The sequence below is a fragment of the Crocodylus siamensis genome, chromosome 4 (assembly GCF_052110815.1).
Source record: "Crocodylus siamensis isolate JL-2025a chromosome 4, ASM5211081v1, whole genome shotgun sequence".
NCBI lineage: Eukaryota > Metazoa > Chordata > Crocodylia > Crocodylidae > Crocodylus > Crocodylus siamensis.
In genome coordinates this window covers 155,470,706-155,495,083 of record NC_143398.1, presented here as the reverse complement: position 1 = coordinate 155,495,083, position 24,378 = coordinate 155,470,706, and the positions used below count along the sequence as shown (strand labels likewise).

At 42.5% G+C, this 24,378-nt stretch overlaps 1 protein-coding gene across 9 annotated transcripts in view; it reads right to left on the bottom strand.

Moving 5' to 3' along the window:
- Positions 1-14,672: 14,672 nt before the first annotated feature.
- GJC1 (gap junction protein gamma 1) overlaps positions 14,673-24,378 on the bottom strand; it is a 34,374-nt gene continuing 24,668 nt past the window's right edge. For 4 of the 9 annotated variants that reach the window (XM_090044324.1, XM_090044325.1, XM_090044323.1 and 1 more), the window contains 3 exons: positions 21,911-21,990; positions 18,923-18,999; positions 14,674-18,792 (listed from right to left, as the gene is read on the bottom strand). In XM_090044324.1, coding sequence (XP_089900450.1) covers positions 17,592-18,773 — 1,182 coding nt within the window. In that variant the 5' untranslated portion in view covers positions 18,774-18,792; positions 18,923-18,999; positions 21,911-21,990 and the 3' untranslated portion in view covers positions 14,674-17,591. Of the gene's footprint in view, positions 18,793-18,922; positions 19,000-20,699; positions 21,863-21,910; positions 21,991-24,378 lie in introns of those variants that run through there. The other 5 variants (XM_090044328.1, XM_090044330.1, XM_090044327.1 and 2 more) reach the window with 4 other exon arrangements.

Genomic DNA, 24,378 nt, shown 5'->3' with positions numbered 1-24,378 from the left:
AAAAACTCCCTACCTGCTGCTCGGTGATGAAATTGGGTGCAGCAGCACCACTGCACCCTTTCTGGATCTGCCCCTGCCCCTACCCCGGCCCCCAGGGTGCCCATGTGGCATTCTGGAGCAAAGAGCTGAGAACAGTTGCAATTTCCATAACTCTCCCTTTAAGACCAAGCCAAGAGGGAATCATCTTTCTGAGAGAGCACTGCTCATGCCCAGCTTCCCCTCTTTCCCTTTTTTATAATAAAACATTTATAAAAGCACCCTCCTGTTGCTCTTAGGGGGAATGTCCCTTAGTTTTGGAACGAATCACTTTACACATAGGTCTGTAGCATCTGCTAACTTCGCTGCACTGCCCCAGTGAGTGCAGAGCCATTAGATTATAAGAAAACCAGAACTTACAGGCTTGGCGCTGCTGACTTAACTGGAATTCTTGTTTCTACTCCTCCTGATGCCCTCTTGCATGAACTTTCTTCCATGGCAGCCAAAGCAACCAACCTGCCTACCCCTCTACCCCCACTCAAATACATGCTTGTCTCCCAAAGCCACATCCAACAGAAGAGAAACACTTGATGGTGGCATGGGCAAACAAGTAGGGTCCTGAATGAAGGTCAGAGATCTGGTTTCTGTCTCCAGTGCTGTCATGCTTGGGGCAACTGCTTCTCCTTATACATGTCAATCTCCCCACTTACCTTTTGTCTGTCCTGTCTATTTTGTTGGCAGATTTTTTTGTCTGGTGCCTCACTTCATGTTTATACAGCATCATAGCACAGTTGGGTCCCAGTCTCAGATGCAGTAACAAGAAGTGCTACAAATAGTTCAAGTAACAGAAATAAAACTACATACTGGCACCAGACTGGAACTTCAGCCATCAGACAGTATTTGAGCTGCATGGCTTGGACTACAACAGGGGTGCTCAACCCCCAGCCTGTGGGCCAGATCCAGCCCCCAGAGCTGTGTCACTTGGTGCATGGAGCTTCCCATGGCTCCAAACATTTGGCATTAATTGCTGCTCCTCTGCTGCCAAATTTCCAGACCTGTGGGGAGCACTGTGGGCCAGATAGCATGGCCTTGTGCTAGAAAGAGCATGCAGGGCAGTATAGGGCCACAGCCTGGTGCATGGGGCACCAGGGCCTGACATTGGCTTGCAGGGCTGGGTGGGGGTAGTACTGAGTCTAATAGTGGGCATACAGAAGGCAGTCAAGACTGCGTGGGCCCCCAATTTGGGGGGGGGGCAGGGCAGGGCAGGGGCAGCTCCAGTCCCTATCTTGGCATGGGGCCTGATTCAACCTATGGACCAGCCTTGTGTTACTTAGCTGGCCTGCAAGGCCAAAAAGGTGAGCACCACTGGACTACATCCAGAGATCATGCATCTTGTGGCAGGCCTGAGTCTTTCACTTATGACACTGTCCAGCACATCTCATTTAGCAAAATAATTTACTGTTTGACTTAAGAACCAAAAACCATGCAATTAACTATTATTTTAAGCAAAACATTTGGTCTGCTCTGCCAAACAGGTACATTATTTTGCTAAGGACCTATGAGTTACTCTAAGCTATCAGTTAGAGTGCTCGGACCCCTGGCAACCTGGTATGTCAGGAATGCTCACTGGTGAGCAGCGTAGAGCCGGCTGGGCACATGATTTGTAATCTTCTCAGCAGCTGCCGAACAGGACTAAAAGCTAGACAACTATTTAACACTTTACTTCCAGTTGCATGGCCATTGCTGCCATGGTGACGCTATGCTATGTTGCGACCTTGCTATGAAAGTCTGAAAAGCTTTGTCCTGAGCTGACCGCTGTTTCCTTTCCCCCAATCTACCCAAAGGCAGAAGGTATCTGCAGGACACAGAAGCCACAGCTACAATGGGAACAGCTGTTTTGTCCTAAACAGCTCTGTATTGTGCATCTAAAACTTTAGGATTTAGGAGGAAGCAACTTGCTCCAAATCAGTCTCTTTCTTAGGATGTCAGGAGCTCAATATACAATGTATTACTTCTGTGATAATAACATCTCAAGGCCTCAGCCAAGATCAGCTTCAGGTGGTCTACACAACACAGAGTTCCTGCCCTTTATGACTTATGCAGGCAAAGAAAAGTAAGGAGGGATCTTTCTCCTCGCTTTTCTGATGGGGAACTGAGGCTTGGAGACATTAAATGGTCTATAACAGAGACGGGCTTGAAACCCCGACCCGCTAAATCCCCACAAGATTACCCCTGCAGGACTAGTCTTCAGAGGGAAATAGGACTCCTAAGTCAAGCCCAGTCCCCTGCCATTATAGGGATCATATCAGATACCTATCTCCTACTCCTGTTAATAGGATGGAGCTCTGTTTGACCATGTTTCATCTTGAAACTTACTAGTTTCTTTGTCCTCCCCACATTTCAGGATGTTGTCCCTAGAACTTATTGCTCTGCAGGTTAGAAACCTTTTTCTCTGTTTCTACCCTGAATGTATTTATGGCCAATTTATGCTCATTTTTGATCTTGTGCCAACTTTGTACTTCATCTTAAGCAGCTATTCTCCTTCCCTGGTATTTATCCACCTATTACGATTTATATTTAGAGGAAGCAATTGTAGCCACTCAGCTTTTGTTTTGTTAGACTCACCAAGCCAAGCAATTCTAGCCTGTTCTCATAAAGCAAGTTCTCCATTTCCTGTCAATCCTAGTATCCATTTTCGGTAGCTTTTCCCCTTTAAATGCATCTTTCCTGAGAACACACAACCAGAATTGTATAAAGCATTCCAAATGAAGTGTGTGACATTAATACTTCCTTGCCTTTATTAGAAATTCCTCTCCTGATACATCCATCAATTGTATTACTATCTTTCTCATGGCCACATCACATTGGTATACCACAACCACGTTGTGATTGACTAATACACTCAGATCTTTTTCCTTTTGTTTCTTACAGATTAACCCTCAGTTTACAGCAGAAATTCTTATTATTATTCCAGAAGTGTAAAACTTGATTGTATACAATTATTACATTGCATTCAACTTCTGTTCTCAAGCTTATTCAGTTTTTTCTAGGTGCAACTTCAATAAACTCCAGAGCAGCTTGAGCTGGAGTAAACTATTCCTGGGTACAGTATCTATATGTGCACCCAGGACTATAGCATTTTGAGCTGGAGCAAAGCAGGCCCAGGTTGGCAGGAGGTATGGAGGATCAGCCCTGGGCTCTTGGTGGTGGCATCAGACAGTGGAGGGGCTAGCTGGGCAGGAGAGTGCTGAAAGTGCTGAGCTGTATGGTGAGGGAGCAGGCAGGACTCTGGCCTCCTGGCTGGCGGGGCTTACCGGGCACAATTTATGCCTGTGGTCAACATCTATGTGTGTATTTAAAAGCAGTAAATTACCCTGGTGTAAAATAGTACTGTCCTAGACAGTACTATCTTATGGTGGCTTTAATTACTTTACTGCAGCCTAATAATGCCGCATATGTAGACAGTGAGTGCGTCTAATGTGTGCATTTACTGTGCAGTAACCAAAATTACATATGCATGCCCATAAAGTGCAGTAAATATGGTGACTTGTGCCAACTTGAGCATAAATTTGATATCTGCATCATGCAGATATCAAATTTACACCCAATTAGTTACTGCACAGTAATGCATATGTAGATGCCTTACTGCACAGTAAAACTATGTGTGTGGAATGAACACACACAGCGTTAATGCACTTTAATGCCTGCACATGTAGACACTGGGCTATTCCTGCTTACTGCACAATATCTTACTGCACAGTAAATTTAAGCCAGCATAAATGCAAGTGTAGACATGCCCAGTGATACTTCACTCTGCAGCTAATTAGTCAAATGCAGTAAAATGCATGTGTAGATGCAGCCTCTGGGTGCAGCTACACGAGACGCTTGACTTGAGAGTAGAGCAAATTACTGCGTAGTAATTGTCACCATCTACACATGTAGATGCATACTGTGCAGTAACTTGCTTTAAGCGCAAGTAAATTTGCTACCTGTAAATCCAAGTAGTAAATCTACTTGAGAGTAATTACTGTGCAGTATGGCATATGCAGACAGCTGAACAGGACCAAATTTGCTCCCAGTCAGCCCAACATCTGCCTGCCCCTGGGAGCTGCCTGCTGCTGGGGCAGGCTCTGCCAATGTCCCCCTTCCCCAGCAGCAGGGAGTTCCCACCCCCACTCTATTACTGGGAGATGCTTGTTCCCAGACCCTGCTAGCTCCCAGTCCCTGCTCCATGATTGCAGAACTGGGGCTGGGAACAATCATGCTATGACCTGCACGAGCACACCCTGTTTTCTCTTTTGTTGTCCCACATAATTTATTGATGTTTTTAAGGCGCTGTTTGCCCTACCAGTGGCAGCCCCCACCCCTTGCGGTTTTAGGCTTTTAACTTTTTAAGCTTTTAGCCTTTTTAAACCGCAAAACATCGGCAGCGCTGAACGTCATTGGATCCCTGTCCACTACTTTTTTTTTTTATTGATGTAATCTGATGCTGGTCGTCTCCTGCAACAGCAGCGACCAGCTGGGACCCACCCCGTTGGGGAGTTTAACATCTGATCCATCTCCAAACCCCATCAGGGGTGTGGGGTCCATGTGTACTGCCGGTTGCCATCCGCAGGTGGCCCACAGAGACTAGCGAACATTACCGCATCAACAGAGGACGTCAAATAGTCCCCTGCTCTGTGACTGTGGAGCCTGAACTAGGAGCTCACTGCATAAGGAGAATTCCTTACTCAGCCTAAAGCTGGCTGGTACCTGCCCCTGAATGGGACAGTTCCCAGTCAGTCTTGGGCTGCGTGGGGAAGTCTGCATGTGCAGCATGGAGGTGGCTGGGGACTGTCCCAGCCCCATGCCCTTATTGAATGATCAAGGCACGGGGCTTGGAAGAGCTGCAGGGAAGGGGCAGGTCCTAGCCACCTGCCCCAATCTGTCAGTAGGGCAGTTAGAGTAGTCTGCCCTGGCTGCAGGCAACTCTTGGGGCCAGGGAGCGATCTCCCAGCCCCTGCCAGGGGACAGCTGTCTCCTGGCCCCATGCTCTCTGCCAGCCTAGAGCTCCCTCTGGCTACTGCTGGGGGCCGGTGCAGGGCCAGAGTAGGTGGGAGCAGAATGCAGCAGATCTGCACATCCCCGCATGTGTAGATGCCTGCCTGGGTGGGTTTACTCTGGCATAATTTACCCCAGAGTAAACCCACCCTGCAACATTTCCACATATAGACAATGCCCACTGTGTCTTACCCTAATCTTCAACTATATTGACAACGTTTCTCAAATGTTTCTCATCAGCAAATATTTCTAGCAGACACTTACTTTATGTACTGACACATTAATGAAAATATTAAGTAACATCTGCCATCAAAGAATTCTGCTTCTCCAACCTGATAATTCCTCTTTCAACATAATTTATTGTTGTCTGATTAAGCCAGTTTCTTAGTATTATTATTTTTGTACTATTCCCCATCTCTTCCAGGTTAGTAACGTCCTATGTGATACCATATCAACTGACTTGCCAAAATCCAGATAGATTGTGTCTACTGAATTTCTTTTGTCTAAAACATTGGTTATCAGAAAGGATATGAATTTATTCTGGCATAATTTACACCTTTGATAAAGCTATTTTCATGTCACTTTCATAGCTTCAAATCAGTTTATGAATTATGCTTTGCAGTTACTAAGGAGAATGTCAATAGTGGGAGGTACACATATAAATAGGTTTCTTTGAAAGTTAACTCTCATACACTTGAGTTTGTCCCAACTGCAAACTCACAGAAGAATCTGCATGCAGCTGATGTAATCAAAGTGACTCAAGAGTTCAAACAGCTTTTGAAACATTAACAAAGTTATTACCAAATATGGTTGACTCATAAGTGACTTTTCTGCCTCAAGCTTTGCTTGGTAGATAAAGAAGTCTATCTGTGCTTGGTGGAAAGTTATTTCATTCCCAAGGGATGATTCGAAGGACACAGTATACAGGTTGCTCTTCATACAGATTCCCACATATGCAAATTGTAGACAGATCATATGTCTAATGGGTCTTCAAATTAGCCACCAGGCTGATTAATAAAATAACTTGCCAATAATGAAATAATGAGTAATGAAATAACTTACCAGTAACTGGAGTTCTTTTGAGTTCATCCTCACTGTACAGGTGCATGTCCCTCAAGCACTCAAACCTGGAAACTTTTTGCTACAGCAGTTCCTTTAATAGTGCACTCCTCCCAATAAGGGCATTAAGTGTGATCTTTTAACTGTTTAGTCTCCTCTCAGTGTTTTCTGCCAATGTCCCAAGTATTATGGACTTCAAAGAGGAGGGGAAGGATGTGGAAAGGGCGTATGAACAACACATCTTAGAGGAATCCAGTTAAAGATGATTTCTCTCTCTCTTTCAAACACATACTTGTATGGACAATCTCACTGTGAGTGACCCAAAGCAGTGCCCTGGTGGTGGGGTTTGGAGTTGTGGGCTAAGAGCAGCTAAAAGACTGCAGTTACATTACCAAATGCAGCCTCGCCCCGGATGGACTCCATGAAAGATTGCTGTTTGATGTGCAGAGTGGCCCCTCTGCAAAAACCAGGTGTGTCAGTTCCTTAGGGAAGCCCCCAAAGTCCTCTGCACTCTGACAGAATGAGCACTTACCCCTGATGGCAGAGTCCACCTTAGTGGTGTCACAGCACACTAACACTGTCCAACATCCAACTGGGGAGCCTGTGGGATGAAATTGCCATGCCTTTCTCTTTTTCAGCTAAAGAGATTTTCTAAGCAGGCAGGTCAAATCTCCCTACATACCAAGTGCGTGTAATGATGCCTCAAGGCCTAGAGAAGTAAGGTTTTGGGGGAAAATGACAGGGTTCATTTGTTGGCTAAAGTGAAACTCAGCTACAAACTTAAGTGGGCACTTTAGGTGCATCATCAAAGATACATTGTCCAGGTAGAAGGCAGAGCAGGGGAGAATTGGGAGGATCACAGCCATTACCTGCATCCTACCGATGCTTTCTGCCAAAGTGAGATAGTCACCAAGAATGCTGACCTTAGGAATTGTAATTGAGCATAAAAGAAAAGGCAGTCCATTAGGTATGTAGGACCTAGGCCATTTAAGGGCTTTATAGGTCAAGACCAGTACCTTGAATGGAGCCCAGAAGCTACTGGAAACAAGTGCAGATTGTGGAGCATTAGAGTATTGATGGCCACCAGTGGCTGGGAAAGGAGGAATGGGACCCCTTTGTGTATGGTGGATGGCCTTTTCACCATGCCAAGGACTACATGTCTAGCAAGGGAACTGTCACTTTCATGCCAAGGGGACACAAGTCTTCACCAGTTTCATTAGGCTGACCTCAATCGGAGAGATGACATTTAGAGATGAGTAGTTTCTTGGGAAGGGGGCACTGGCTAATAGGGAGACCAGGGTGGCCCCTGATAGCTCCAGGACCCAAGCAGGTATCAGATTTGACTTGTTATGTCTTCACTGTCAGACCCAGGGTTTGGAACAGAGGCACAGCAATAGGAAGACTCACTAACTCTTGCTCTGGAGATCTTTCCTTCACAGTTAGTTGGCACTATATTGTTTCTCCTTAGGATCTTGACAAAGACTCTCAGGACTGTTAAGAGGCCAGTCAGAAAGACCTTGCACTAGTAATGGTTCAATACTACTCACTAATCAAAGATACAAAGCAGTCCTTTCCTAACTTTTCCTTACTATGCATAGCCCCTCCTAACCCTCAGCCCCCCACCCCTAGGTGCCCCTCATTTCTGATCCACAGCCCCCTGGCCCCACTGGTACCTCTCAATCCCAACCTGCTGGTACCTCTCACTCCTGACCTACAGCCCCCTGGCCCTGCTGGTGCCTATCCCTCCCAACCTGCAGCCCCTCACTCCCCCCATGTGCCCCAGAGCCAGGACCTGATGTGGGAGGGAGCACCGTGCTACCATGGCCACCATGCTGAGGTGCCCCATGCCTGCCCACCAGGAGTGGGGGCACAACTCTGCACCACTGCTGCTGCCACACCTCACCTCGATGGCCATGATAGTGCAGTGCTCCCTCCTACACTGGGTCCCACCCGCTGGGCTGCAGAGGCAAATCCTGCCCGGAGCTGGTCCAGCCTTATTGCTGTCCCGCACCGTGCTGGGGTCATAAGATTTCTGCACTTACAACTGTTGATGTTGCGATCCCATTTAGGTTCACAACCCAGTTTGGGAACTACTGATATAGAGGATATAGTGCACATTTTCAGTCGGACAGGATTGTGGGAAGGCTTGATGCCAATATGAAAGCAAGCACCTTGAAGGCAAAGAGATGGAAATCAATCTCTCCATTGTATGACATAGTATGATAACAGGTAACATCACTATTTTGAATCTGAACTTGTGAATGAAAAAGAGTTGAGCTTTCACAATTTCAAGATGGAATACCATCCAATTTTCTTTTTTGGAACCAAGGGAATAGTGTCTTTTATGCTCAGGGGCCATCTTCTTCAGGAATAAATGGAGCACAGCCATGTTTAGAAGTATCCCAAGTGTAGTCTGATATGTAGAATTGCATCTAGCAGGTGGTCTAGGATGGATGCACAAATCCTCATGCCATCTGGTTAATCTTGACCTGGGATATGAGCTTCCTGAAGAATTTGTTTCTCCTGAGATGGGAAAGAGCCTCTTCTATTGCCTCTTCTATTGCCTTTAGGGGCTACTAAGGAGGAGACCTCTGATTGAAACATCTTGTGAGAAAAGGCCCTGAAGGAGAATGTGGAACAGGCAGCTAGCTGACCCTGATAGAAGAATCAATTGTGACAGTATCTGGTGCTCTGAGCCCATGATACTCAGAAGTGGGCCAGGCAGCTGTCAAAGAGAATGAAAGGGGAAGACACGATGCATCTCTCAAACTTACCGTCAAGAATTTTGCCTTCAAAAGGGAGCCGAGAAGGTGGTAAGCAGAAGAATGCTTCCTCTTATGAAGGTGCTGGCAATTGCTTGGTGGTTGTTGTGGCTGATACAAGAATAAAGGATGAGAAGAAGCAGAAGAGAATTGCCGAGAATTTCCTGTGCAGAATCAGAGATTGTACCTGCGCTTGCACTTGGAGGCAGGTGTGTAGATCCCATGGGGGTGAAGGCAGGCTTGTCTTTGAGGGTGTGCAGTGTCTCATAAATCGTGGAGCTAAAAGTGCTCCAGTCCTTCAAAAGGCAAGTCTTTCATGATATAGAAGACACCAGATGCCTGAAACCAAGACTAAGTGATCAACAAGGCTAACTGCACTTTATTATGCATTAGCAGATGCATGACAAACAGGTCCAGGAAGGTGATGCTTCCCCTCTACGTGGCATGCAGTTGGAGTACTGCATCCAGTTTTGGGCATCGCACTTCAGGAGGGATGTGGACAACTTTGACAGGGTTCAGAGGAGGCCACTCGTATGGTCAGAGGCCTGCAGGCAAGGCCCTGTGAGAAGAAACTGAAGGACCTAGATCTCTTCAGCCTTCACAGGAGAAGGCTGAGAGGTGTTCTTGTGGTTGCCTATAAATTCAGCAGGGGAGGGCAGCAGAGAATAGGAGATGTTCAATTTACTAGGGCACCCCCTGGAGTAACTAGGAACAATGGACATAAATTGACGGAGAGCAGATTTAGGTTGGACATTAGAAAGAACTTCACAGTAAGGGTCGCCAGAATCTGGAATGGGCTTCCCAGGGGAGGTGGTGCTCTCCCCTATCTTAGAGGTCTTCAAGAGGAGACTGGACAAGCACCTAACTGGGGTCATCTGACCCCAGCGCTCTTTCCTGCCCAGGGCAGGGGGTTGGACTTGATGACCTACTGAGGTCCCTTCCAACCCTAACATCAATGAATCTATAAGAGTAGTGTCTCATGGCCACAGTCAGGTCCCTAGATCATGAGGTGGCTACTGGCATTTCTAGAGTGGACCGTAGGGATGACTCAGCCACTACCTGACCTCTGGAGATGAAGGCCAAAAAAAATCCTTTGAGTCCATTTGTAAGAGTGGTCAGCAAATGGCACAAGGTGCTCAAACACACAGAAATCACATTGTGTATGCAGGCAGGATATTTATCCACCCTGAATGGTTGACTAATAAACAAGCACTACTTTTTTCCCTTCCGGTCCATCCTCTTGGGTTCCTTGCCCTTTGGGGCACATTGGAAATGTTTTACCTTTTTATTTACCACCACAATCATGGGCAAGGAACAGTAGGGTCAGTGGTTAAAGAACTTGGTTTCCCAAGGGGAGGACTGGATGCTGCTTGTTTATCTTCCAAGCATTTGGGGGAGAAGTTGCAGGTATCTGCCAGACAATCTTCACTAGGTCCAAAGTAGCCTTGTTCACCCAGCAAGGTGACCTTGCTGGAGACAGATTGCTGCAATGTTTCCACCAGCTTATGGGAGGGTCTGCCAACCTCTTCCAAGGAATCCATGTTCAGGTACTCATGAGGTCCTGGAAACTCCTGCACTTGTTCACTTGAGGTGGTAGAGGAAGAACATAACAGCTGCACCTGGAGATGAGAGCAGCTTAGTTTCAGATGGATCTTCCATTCTGGTGTGGAAGAGGTAGACTGCCTATGCCAGGAGGGAGCAGTGCCAGAAGAGGCTTTGAGGGGCCTGTGCTCCAGGATCAGTGGGTTAGCCCACTGACTGTTCCTCAAGGAAGAACTGGAGCCTTATCTTGTGGCTCGGTTCTAGCGTGTGTGTGTGTGTGTATGTGTAAAGCACTTGCAAATGAAATACGTAGAAGGAATGGGGATCTCCTCTAGGCAACAGAGGCATTTAAGTTAATATGTCCATGCACATGCAGGAAAAAAGCAGTTTCCCAAGCATGAATCCTGGTGAATTGGGAGAAGCCACAACAATGGACCTAAACAAAAGAGGAGGAGAAAAAAAAGTTTTCAGAGATACAAGGCTGAAAGGAAAAAAAAAGGGGGGCCTTGCCAGCCCAGGGGTTGCATGGTGCAAACTTGAAAAGACTGGAGGGGAGTCTAAGGTCATAGCAGCGTGGTAATGCAGACCCCCCCAAAAAGAGGGAAATGCAAGACTATTTGCAAGGGGTGGCAAGGGTAAAAACAAAACTGAACTGCAGATGAAGGCAAAGGACTTTGAAAAGCTGTAGGCCAGAGCAGTCAACAGGAAAAGTCTTCCACCTTGAGCCCAGGCAGTTGAGAGAATCTAGGAGTGCAAAACATGTAGCTTCCTTTATGCCCTTGCTGCTGAACACAAGGAGGGATGGGACATGTGCACTGCAAGGAAGCTGTATAGACAACAGTATCTCTGAGCTCCATAGTTTGAGGTACAAATTCCCCCACAATTAGAACACATGCACGGACAAGCACTGGAAAGAAGCTGTGCTCTGCTGAACCAACTCAAATACACTCAATTTCTGAAGTTGGAAATGTCCAGCTGTAGCCTCTCCCCTTCTGCTCTGGGCAGAAGTTGGTATAGGCACAGGCTCATGGAACATTCACTTAAACCTTTCCTCCCTGCATTTAAAACCCTTCTGCATTTTCACAGGCACAGCAGCTGCCTGCAGGGTGAGAGGAGCCCTTTCTAGACATTTTAAACCAGTGGCAACCAACCTTCTGGTCCCGTGGGCTGGACAAGTGATAACGGGTTGGTTGCAGGTTGGATCCTACGTGGGATCGACATCTGGGGTCAGTCCTTGTGTGCAAGCCTGCATGCTGGCTCAAACCCATGCAACAATCCAGATGTGTGCCAACCCATGTTTTCGGGTCCACAAGGCTCCCCCCATTGATCCAGAAACTTGGCAGCAGGGAAGCAGCTATTAATGCTGCCACTGCTCTCCTGGTACCAAATTTTTGAACCTGTTGGGAGCCCTGGAAGGCAGATGGCATGACTCTGTGGGCTGGATCTGGTCCATGGGCTGGAGGCTGTGCACCTCTGTTTTAAACTACCTACCAGGAAGCACACGTGATCCATGCAGACATTTTCCCTTTATAGTACTTTGCCTACATTTCAATCAAAAGCTTTCTATCAGTTGCAAAAACAAAAATTCAGTAATGTGAAACCATTTAACATTCATGACTTTCAATAAATATACAGTGATACAGTCTTTCATTTTACTTACTGCCTCGTGAAAACCATCTTGAGAAGCAGATTTTGTTCCAAGTGGATTTACTAATTTTGCATGTAATCCATGTTCACATTCTGGCTTCCTGAGGAGGTTTGGTCACTGAATCCAATTAGGACTTAATTGTTTAGGACTTCAATTCCAGTCCCAGGGAAGACAGTGGGAGGTAGGCTTGGATCCATAATGAGCAAAATCAAGCCAAAATACCGGACAGTACAGCCTATTTGCCACAAGAGGGAATAATAAGGCCTAAACTGTAACTGCTCCAATTAGGGTGCCATAGATTCATATTAATTTGATGTGTCAAACTCCTTGTAAGGCTTGTTTGATTACATTTTTAGAATGGAGTGCATGAAAAAACCCACAGTGCTGTGCTGTCAAAAACATAATGCCATTTTCCAGGCTATGATAAAATGACATTTTAAGTTCCCTCTGATAAAAACAAAATGAATGACAAGCCATTCAGTTCCCCCAAGGACCAGCTTTCAAAAGCACCAGTGACTCATCCTACATTGCTGAGAAAAGGCATATTATGAATAGTTATCTATGACCTATGAAATTGATGGCATGGAATGATCAGAACCAAAACTCAACTCACACATTCAGGCTTTGCCTCTTGGGAATTTTTACATGACAATGGGTGCATCTACACGTACTAGTAATGTGAGTGAATAAACTCTGAAGCAGTTTGTGCCAGAGTTTATTGCTCCTGGGTGCTACATTTACTTGTGCGCCTGAGACAGTAGCATGTTGAACTGGATTGTAGCAGCTCCAGCTGGCAAGGGGCTGGGGGCGGGGGTGGTCAACCTGCTAGCTCGGGGCTGCTCCAACCCAGCTCAATGTGCTGTGGAGGGGCTGGCTGGGGCACAAAGGGGGTCCAGTGCAGGGTTAGCTGGAACTGCGGCCTAATAGGGACACACATGTAGACACTGAGACTTTATTGTGGAGCTAATTAGGGAACTCAGCAGTAAACATCTCATGTAGACACACTCAACGGGATTAAAAATAACTCAATACATGGCAAAACTCGGTGCTTTTTATTCAGAAGCATTGAATGTGTGATGTATATAAATTTTACTTTTTGGAATGAAAAGGAAGCCAAGGGGTGTCTATACACATGCTCTAGGGGAAAGGGGTTGTTTTAAATTAGAGCAGCTCCCAGACAGCATCTACATTAGATGCTGTTTTAATTAAGAGCTGAGTTATTAAGCCTTGATTTGGGAAAACACAGTAATACAAACTTAAATTAAAACAACTATGTGGTCACACAGGTTGCCTATTCATCTGCTTAGAGGTCGGGGGGGGGAGAGGCATTTTAATTAGAGTGGTTCTCAGGCAGTCTCTCTAATTAAAATGGCTCACTGCCACGCGTATTAAGCCTCCCCCTTCCTCCCCACCCCAGTTGCAAAATGGCCATGGGGGTACTTTAACTAAACCTCATCAAATGAGCTTTAACTAAAGTGCTCCTGTGGCCATTTTGAAATGTAGAGGGCTTAATACACATGACAACGAGGTGACTCATATGTGTTCTAATTAGAACACGGAGCAGACTCGTAACTGAATGTGCTCCAATGCATTCTAGTTAGAACACATTAGAGCATGTCTATAGGCAGCCATGGATTTATGACAGACGTATCACATGCTTGAAGTTAGTTAATAATCTTAGGTGTTTTGCTATACTTGGACCTTATTGAATTACTAATAGTCAAGTAAAAGGAAACACACTCACCTCTGTTCCATTCTGCTCTTGCTGAAGACATTGGGAGTTGACATTGAAGTCAACAGCAGCAGATGTGAATGGAATGTCTCCTGCTATCAGAAGCTATGCTATATTAGTCCTCAGCAATGTCTTTTTCTCCTCTGAGGAAGGCAGAAGAGGCTTGCAAGTTTTTAGTATGCTCATACTACCTAACCCATTTCACTAATAAGCTTTGTCGTAGCTTGCATGACATGACAAATCAGCAAGAGACTCCTTTTACCTGCACACACACGTGCACGCGCACACATACTTTCATGTATAAGGTCAAATTTTCAGAGGGGAGAATGCTGCATGTGATTTACAAAAGCCATCATTTGAGAGAGCAAATCAGAGCAAACTTCAGGCTGCAATCTTAAATAAACAAAGCAGGCAGACAGTTCTGTCAGATTCTTCTGGAGAATCTCAGCCTAATTTACTACTATTGACTTTGTCGGTGGATATCACTATTCCAAGTCATATATGCAAATGGGGGTTTAAGTGATAAAACACTTTCGCAAGTGTGTCCTCTTTTCAAAGTCTGACCCTCCAGGTTTGGATTTTTTTGTAAAAGCACAAAAAAACCACTATTGTTTCTAACGTGTTCTCTGCGGGACTCTAAATAATCCATGCCAAGTTTACAAAAAATTCCAAGGTGTGGCTCTCTTAGTTGTAAGAGGAAAGCAATAAATGTGCACATCCATTCCTCCCCCCACCAATTTTCCTATCCCTAACAGAAGGATATTTCATTACTGCAAAAAGGTCCTTTCTCATTCCGAGTGGACTTTCCACAAACGCTGGGTATTTCATTTTCAAAACTCTCACAAAAACTAAAGAACACTGGTAATGACAAAAAAGATCCAAGTGCTCCCCAACATCTTTTGTTTAAAGTTTCTTCTGAATGTTTATTTAAAAAATTCTTGCATTTAACCAAAGCAGGAGAGCATTTTAAAGCAACAAATGTGTTACTTCTTCAAAAGGAAAAGTCAAACTCAATACTCTGAAACTGAATGCCATCACAAACAAGAACATTTATGGGCTTTAAGAGACATCCCTAATAAATAACAAACACTTGCTTTCAAAGTAAAATATGTACTTTTTTACACAAGCTAAATCAATTCAAAAGAGCAACCAAAAATGTGGTTACTTTGCATTTTTGGAATAAATCCAGAACTGGGAGTATAATACTTTTGTAGACTCTATGCAACCTACAGCTGGCTACTAATGGAATTATTTCATATTTTTGGTGGAAATTTCACATGATTAACTTGAGCAAACTGTCTGAAAATTGGGAATTGTTTAGGTTCAAGTAGCAAAGATAATTTGCACCCAAAGATTATGCAGAAATAGGTTAATATAAACAGTATACAAAGCACTTAGTTAACTGATTGTCAGGTAATTTTAAGCTACCAACCAGGATTTGTTGCAACACTACAGGATATATAGTGAGCAGCAAGGGGGAAGGGATTTTGAATTATCAAGATCCTACTTGTTAAAGGGTGTTCAAAGACACCATAAAGGAGTTAAAAACAATATAACCCTTTTAGGAAGCTGGATAAAACAACTGTGCTGCCACATTTGGAGCTAATGAGTGGATTGTAGCTGTGCGTCAGTGTTTATCTCCAGGCTCCAAATGTCTTTCCACAGTTCTTTCAGACATCATGCTCTTCACTCAGCCTCCCCGTCTCACTCAGAACTTCCCACCGGCAAAGCCTTTCTGCTTATCCGCAGGCTGCGTACTTCTTTTCAAAGTCTTGAACTAAAAGAACAGTGATACTCTCCCTCTCCTTTTCACCCCCACAAAGTGAGTGACAAATTCATCTCTCTCATCTTGCTGCCAGTCCTCTTTGTTTAAAAGTTCTTTTGGCATTTTAACGATGACACTATGACCTATACCTCACTTCAAACAAAAAGGAGAATGCCTAAGATAAAGCATTAAGATAGGTCATTCACTTCTCAAACTAATATGAGGAAGAATATGGAAAAGAGAATCAGCAGGAGAGCAAGTTTTATACCTGATCATGTGAAGAAAGGCTCCATCCCATGACCATTTCTATAAATGGGAGTTTTGCCACTGACATCAGTGAAAACAGGCTGAGACCTGAGGATGAATGCTTAAGAGGGAACAGAAGGGGGAATTATGCAATCGTCCATGAAATTAGAAGTTAAACCCTCAATTCAGCAAATCATCCCTATTCAGCAAAAGCACTTCAACACATGCTTAACTTTAAGCATAAGTTTATATCCTATCACTTTTTTTTTTTAATGTTAAACATGTGTATAAGCACTTGGCTGAATAGAAACAGATTTAACAGTGTGGTTGAATGTTTTGTTGCACAGCAGCTCACATCCCTTATTGCCTTACTTCTTGATTTCTGTTCCTGATTAGACTGTAAATGGGGCAGTGGCAGATTGAGGTAACCTCCCAAAAGAAAAAGGGTTTCACTTTAAATCTGCCCCCAAATATATATTAAACACACTAACTCTTAAGAGAAACAGCCCATGGCCCTGAACAAATTATAAAGAGTAGTATGAAGTATATACAATTTATCAGCATTCTCACAAACATCAATACTTTGCCTTTGTCAAAAACACACTGCCAAAGGCAGTAAATACTACATTCTCAATTTTCAAATTATAAATTTAAGTTTAATGTCAAAACCTCAGAATGCCAAACACAACTGGTCTCTCAAGCAGGAATACAAAATTTACACATTGCTCTGTCTGAACCGAGGCCTTTGGACATGATGGAGTGAAGAGGACTTGGGGGTAAAACATCTTGGTCATTTGTAGTTGGAAAATTGTTTGCAACATACTCTTCTAAACAAAGATTATGTCTGTCAAAACTTCTCTCTAATGCAATACAGAAAATGTACAATTTAGAGTGACTCCATACAATCCAATTATCCAAGAGTTACTGTAACAATTGAATGCCCTCGTGTGTTTTCATATTGTAACAGACTTTATGAAATACATATTTCCCATATATACCATAACAATCTGGAATTACTGAATAAACAGTCATTTCTATCCACATATTTTTAAAGCATTTTACAGCAGTTTGAGGTTTCTTTTCCCCCTGCTGGATAAAGCTTACATTAAGTATGGCTTTCTTCCTTTAAGATTATATGCACTATAGTATGCATATTTCTTTCTAAAAGTAATTTAAATTGCAGGTGCAATACTATGGCACCTACTAATTAGCATGACACTTCCATTTCAAAAGTTTCAAATAACTTTATAAATATACACTCGGTGGCACCACTAGCAAATATTCCCCAAAGCTTTTACCACTCTGCTCCTAGGTGATCAATATTCAGCAGGCTCTTTTGGTCACAAAAGCATCCTCCAAGTTGTGGACATGTACAAGGCACTTTGAAACGCAGCATAGACAGGTTCACATTTGAACAAAAAAAGAGAAAAAGAGGTCTAGAGACCACTGTAAGAAAACTAGCAAAATGCTAAGAGTTACCTACTTTTTCTTTTCTTTAATATAAAAAAGTGTAACTGAAGAGATCCGATGTACAAATACAAAAAAATTGTGCATAAATGTACCATGATACTGTACATACAGTGTAAACCGTTCAATGAGAATGATTTAAATATACCTATTCTTCTCCTGACTTGGAAGACACAAGAAAAGTTCTATAATCCTAGAACATGGGCATGAACAGTTTTTTGAGTGCCTGGATCATTAGCCAACAGTATCCCTGAAGATAAACAGAGCCAAATATTTATTTAATGGAAGTAATTATTCTGCAAGTTGCTGATTACCATAAACAAAGAGAAGAGTACAAGTCAAACCCAGCCAACGTTAAATCCACACAGACGTCTTCCCATCTCCTGATTTGCTACTGGCACTACTTTTGTTTGAGCTTGCTTTTGACTTCTTTTCTCGGGAAGTGTTGGGATTGTTTTGGTTATTGTAAGCCTGGATTGCAAGGTCCAAGCGTTCCTGAGCCACTTTAATTTCCCTCTGCAAATTTTCCAGGTCAGCTGGAATGTTTTCTTCATTGCTCCCATACTGCTGTTCCTGAGCTATGTTGGCTTTGTTTTGCTTGTAAGCCATTTTGGCATTGGACAGTTCAGTATATTGGATTTGATCTGGCTTGACTGCAATATTATAGCCAGGAGGAGCAGATGGTGTGTTCCAAGTAAAAGGGTAGTTATAGGTACCAGAGTCCTCCAGCTCTCTTCTTTTATTGTTTAGTGCGTCTCGAATAGTTCCAAATCCCAAATGGAGCATCTCCCAGACATTCAAAAATAAACATAGGCAGCTCACCCCATACATTATTAATAGAAAAATGGTCTTTTCTGTTGGCCTTGAAATGAAACAATCTATCTTGTGCGGGCATGGTTTCCTGCTGCATATAAACGTCGGGCTGACTTCAAAACCATATAAAAAATACTGACCAATAAGAAAGCCAACTTCAAACATAGTTCTAGCAAGAAGTTGTAGCACATAGATTTTCATGAGTCCATCCTCTCGAATTCGTCGCCTGCCATCATGTTTAGCTTTGGTGGGATGTGGTTGTTCCTTGTTCTCCTTCTCACTTTCTATCTCTATTTCTGGGTACATCATTGGATCTTCTTCATGATCATCCTCTGTCTCCTCCAAGCCACGATGCTGTTTCCAGCGCACTGAAAAGGGTTTACTTCTGGTTCTTTTGTCAGTTTCACTATGTTCAACCATTCTGGCAATTTTATGAATGGCATAGCCCAAATACATCACAGATGGAGTGGCTACAAGAATGATCTGAAACACCCAAAATCTCACATGTGAAAGAGGAGCAAAAGCGTCATAGCAAACGTTCTCACAGCCTGGTTGTTCTGTGTTGCACACAAACTTACTTTGTTCATCATAATAGATGGATTCCCCACCAACCGCAGTAAGAACAATCCGAAAGACAATCAATACTGTCAACCAGATTTTGCCAACAAAGGTTGAATGATTGTGAATCTCCTCTAACAGGCGGGTCAAGAAACTCCAACTCATGGTGGCTGAATTGTTTTATCTTAAAAAAAAAAAAAGAGAATATATTAAGATTTTTAATACGTATCACCAGGATCAACAGTTCAACAAAAAAGCCTGAAAAGCTAATCGTTTTACAGTAATTCTACCCCTGCACTCTTTTGGCATGTCACCTGTTATCCAGACCCTCTGCCAGCCAAATTTTGCTTGACGAATCTTATAGTTCCTTTGCAGATTTTCAAAAAATCCACTACAAGTAAAGAGAAAAATGTGTGTAAGTACCAGTGCACAAACAAAATCTGGTCCCAAAGGTACTTCAACAAAATAAATGAATAAACATTCTGATGCTCCTGTACTGTGAGTTTTAATAAAAATGACAGTTTAGACTTTTAGGCTAAGATTTTCAATTCAGCCTAAGGGAGTTGAAAGCCCATTTTTCATTAAATTTAATAGGAGTTGGAGAGCCAATTCTCATTGTGTATTGTCACTAAAACACATCAAGAACCATCTTGTACACTGTTTCACATTTCAAAAAGATTTGAAAAAAGATTTTTAAAAGCCAACTTTTTTTCACTGTATTATATGGTATAAGGAAAATTAAATGATGCTAGTCACTACTCCTTTACAGTCAAAGTACTGGTAACGGAAATGAATCATTGCATTGATCCTAAGTAGGATTTTATTCTATAGCTGATTCTAAACACTAGTAAAAAGTAAAACCATCGATGTGGAATTATCACATCCTGTTAGCGTATGTAGTGGGATTCAGCATGGACAGACACTGAGCTCAACACTATTAAACCTTTTCTACAGTGATCTGAAAGAAAATACAAAATCACTGCTAAGAAATTTTGCAAATGACGTAAAGACGTGACGTATGGTAAGTAAGGATAAGGGCAATCATACCAAGCATGCTGGGTTTCTTGATAAACTGGGTCTATTCAGATAAAACGTGTTTTAATATAGCCAAATGAAAAGTTCTATGTCTTGGAATGTGGAAGGCAAATTCATAAGCACAATCCATAAATGTATTCAGCTGTATTTAAAGGCAGGTGGGTTTACTGCACTCATTGGAAGGCTGTCCCAGAAATCTTGCTTTCTAATTAGAAACCCTCTAATTTCCACTCTCTAATATTTATGGACAGTTTATTCCCATATGTTTTTGTATGCTTTAACCAAAACACAGATTATACATTAGTGAAACAGAAGTCACTGGACTCAGTATAGGAGTATTTGAGGAAATGTAAGAGCCTATGACATACAGAAGGTCAAGTTAAGTGATCAATTTAGCTTTAAGCCACCTGAAACTAGTCATTTGGGGGATATGTACGTTTACAACACTTGATGTACCGTGGTAGTTGGCCAATGAGCCACAAAATGTACAATTGCTTATAAATGATGAAGGCCTAGATCCAGTTCGGTCACTTATGCACTTCCACACAGGCATAGCAGTGTCTAAAAATTAGGTGCCTTGCCTCTGGAGGGTGATCTAAAGCAATGGATTTCAGTACTTGGGATCCTTATACAAACAATAGGGAGATATACAGAAGTATGATTCAAGATGAGGTACTTAGGCTCTCTACACAAAGGATATTGAATGACATAGTAACCTGGTGGTGAAGACATTTAATAGGCAGGAAAGCCTGGGTTCCAGTCCCTGCACATAGAGTTATTTCCATATTTTAACTAATGCCTGTTAATAAACATGTAAACACTCCTAGTTTCCCCTTTCTTTTTTGCTCTGACGTCATGACTCTTGCATTTTTAGCTGCACAGCAGGCCAGCCTGAGCTGGAGGAATAGATGGCACCCCTCCCCTCCACCCCCAAACAAGACTCTTCTGGAATGTGGTGATTAGGGTACTCTCCTGAGAAATGGGAGGTATGGAGGTCATGGAACCCAGGTATTCAACTACCCAACAGGCTATTACATAAGAAGTAAATGCAATTACTTGCTGGACTTTTCAGTGGAAGTGACTATGGGTTTCGTGCCCTGTGCTGATTCCATTGTCATTAGTGTGAATCAAGAATTCTCCGAGAGTCTCAACTGAATGGAACTATGCAAGGTGGACTTCAGGTTTCAGATTGCTTGAACTAGGTAATGTGTGGGAAAGTGCAGAAGTCCAAGTCCAGGGAACTTTTCAGCCCAAACTGAAGGTGCATAACTCTAAAACAGGATTAATCTGAATCACTTTAGAATTTAAGGGTACTTGTAGACATTAAAAAACCCCCAAAACACATCACTTTCCACATTCCTGCGCCAAACTCCCATGCATGCCCAGAAGAGGCAACATGCGACTTCAACCCAGTTTGCCTGATGTCTATACAGATTGGGTGCTTTAGTGGAGCTTTTTTGGTGCTTTTATCTAATAGCTGATTGAATCAGCTTTAGCTAACAGTACCAAAAAGCCCTGCTGAAGTGCTCATATTTACAGATGCTGCAGAGCCAGGCTGAAGTAATGCACTGCTTCTTCTGGTAAAGCACTTTTTTTTTTAACGTCTGCAAGCCACCTAAGTGCCTAAATTCTCCCTAAGTCTTGGTTAAATTGCCAGCCTCTACAACATATTGTGGCAATAAGTTTACAAGTTAATCATACAGATTGTAAAAAAATAACTTCCTTCCATTTGCTTTAAATCTACTTCCTGGTAATTTAACTGCATGTCTGGTAGTTGTGATATTGTGAGAGACTGTAAATTATAAATTCTTATTTACTTTCTTCACACTATTTGTGGACCTCCATTATAGCCCCCTTTAGTTGTCTTTTCTCTAAGCAGAAATGTCCTAGCCTATTTTCTTTTCTTTTTTGTATAGAAACCTCTTCATACCCCTGTTCCTCCTTGCTGCTCTTCATTGTACTTTTTCCTAGTTCTTCCATATTTTTGGAGCTGGGAGAACAAAAACTGCACGCAGCATCCAAGGTGAGGACATGCCATTGATTTATAGTGGCATAACAACATTTTCTGTTCTGTTTTCAATTCCTATTTTTTGATAGCTGCTGAATATTGGGCTGATGTTCTCAGAGAACTATCCTCAATAATTCCAAGATCTCTTCTTCCTGCAATATTAACAGCTAATGTAGAGCCTATCATCATGTATGTGCATCTCAGGTTATTCTTTCCCATGTGCATCATTTTGTATTAAGCAATATTGAACTTTACCTACCATTTTGCCGCCCATTCACTCAGTGTTATGGGACCATGTCAACATTCATTCCAAATTCTCAGGAGTTGATAACCAGTCTTCTAAAACAGACCATTTTACAACAAAAGGAAAATGCTTAGTTTTAAAAGATACTGAAGCGTGGAATTTTTTTAGACGTTAATTATTTTATAAGCCCTTCAAATTGCTTCTTCTATCACCACAACTTGAACCCCTCCCCATTTTTTGCGGTTTTACAGTCACATTTTTAAAAATGTTTTTTCTCCTACTTTGTTGTGCAAAAGAAGAACATAATCAAGATTGGAACAGACTGACTTCACATGTGTCAAATGCACAAACGCAAGAAATACTCTTGCTCTCTGATTCTGTCAGTAATTGTGATCTTAACTATTACAGGTCAAGCCAGCCAAAATTTAGCTCAGGTCTGTACCCCTAGGGCAGTCCCTAAGGAATCCAAGCAAGATTCAAATGAGATTGTGCGAAACCGCTTCAAAGCTGACACATTTGGACTGAAATACACTGGTCTCAACCAATTAGCATTTTCAAAATAAACTCTTGTTTCATCAGAAAATGTCCAACAGGGTCTAATTAAAGTAACAACAAGAAATAAAACAATACAAACAGAACTGTGATTTTTAAGTTGATCTTTTGAAATTGGCCACCGTTATACAAATACACATTTCTGCCTTTCAAACACGCGAACTGCAAGCTCAGCTATGGCAGTAACCTTCACATAACGTACCGTTAATACTTCCCAGATTTGCTATTCTGGGACCATTTAACTCAATAACTCTCCATTGTTTCAAACAAAGGTTTATGGACATTGGCACCCATCTGAAAAAGGCAAATGTCAGCAATTTCAAATAATTTAAGTCATGCCAGGGAGACTTTCATTTTTCATAAGTTCATAATACCACTTAAAGCAGTGGAGGCTGTTCTGTGCAGGGAGGTTAGAAAATGCATGATCTTTATCGCTGGCAATAAGTTTGACCTGAACAAGCTCCTACGAATCAAATTTTGTCTAGCTATGTACCGTGGTCACCAGCCTCCATAAAAGAATTAGCGGACTTTCTAAAGAGACAATGACAAACCAGTGGGGACTTTGCGAATCTACACCGTTGTAACTTGACCATGCCTAGTGAGGAAAGAGCCCTCATGGACCTGTACCTGGCACTGAACTAATGTGTACGATCTGTAAAGTCTGCCTGTTCTTACCAGCTGTAAATCCTACTTCGGTATGAAGAAACTCCCCCTACATATTAGATTGGAACTTCCAGAGAAGTGTAAGGTAAGCTGGGCTGTCAACTCCCACAAATTTCATACGTGAGCATTTAACTTACTAATAGTCCAGTCATATAGTAGGGAGGAGGCACATACACACGGCTATAAAAAACAGCCATTAACAGAATGGCTACAGAAGGGGATTTCTTCATTAGCCACATTCTACTACACTTTCCAAATTAAATTAGATTCATTGCTGGTCTTCATGTCATATTTCATTTTCTTTTGCTTTCAAGCTATTTAGAAGACATGTGCTGATAGGAAAAAAAAACTTGGGAATTAATGGTTGGTGAGTCTGTTGGTAATCCTCAGAGGCTTCCAGAAATGCTGCATGAAATTTAAATGGGCCCAAAAGCCAATCCAAATGAATAATGTATGCTTATTCTTTCAAATCTTACTTATGTTTGAATACAAGCAAACACAAGATTTACAAGCGTCGTGGAGGAAGTGTTTGCTTCACTTAAAAGTCTAAAAATCTTGTTACTCATGCTCAATAAAGGTTATTGGGTTCAGTCATATCCAGTACACCCCATATATTCTTGTCAATACACCACAATGGGATCTGTAATTCCAACTCAAAATCTGCCCACAACTAGACACGCTCTGTAGCATGGAGGTTTGACGATGCTCACAAATGGAGACTGGAAGGAGACAACAAATTATTATTAAAGTTGTCTTCACTTGTGACATGAAATGGGATTTAAACCTAACTCTCCACCAACCACCTAACACTGTACTGTTTATTAGCATTTACAACAGTACACAGTTGAAACAGATCGAGGTTAAAGCAATTGTACTGGATAAAATAAATGCAATGATTTGCTTTATATAACATTTCTGAGCAAGGATTCTGGTACTTAGGAAAACAAAAACAAAACACCCTACTTCTCAAATAACTGGGGCTATTCAGTCTATCTTGCGAGTTTCACGTGACATGAAGAGAACAGAGAAGAGTTCAAAAAAACCCATGTCGATGTCAATTTGGAGAAGATTCCTGAACAGATATTTGACAACTTGCTTTATTCTGCCTTCAAATTCTGGGCATTTTTAACAAGGTTCTGTTGATTCCCTCTCTCATCTCCCCAGCATCCATAGCTACATGATATATTATTCGATATTAGATCCCATTGCCTATAAATAAGTCATTAAAATCTGGGTAAGGGAGCGATATAACCATGAGAAACTTATGC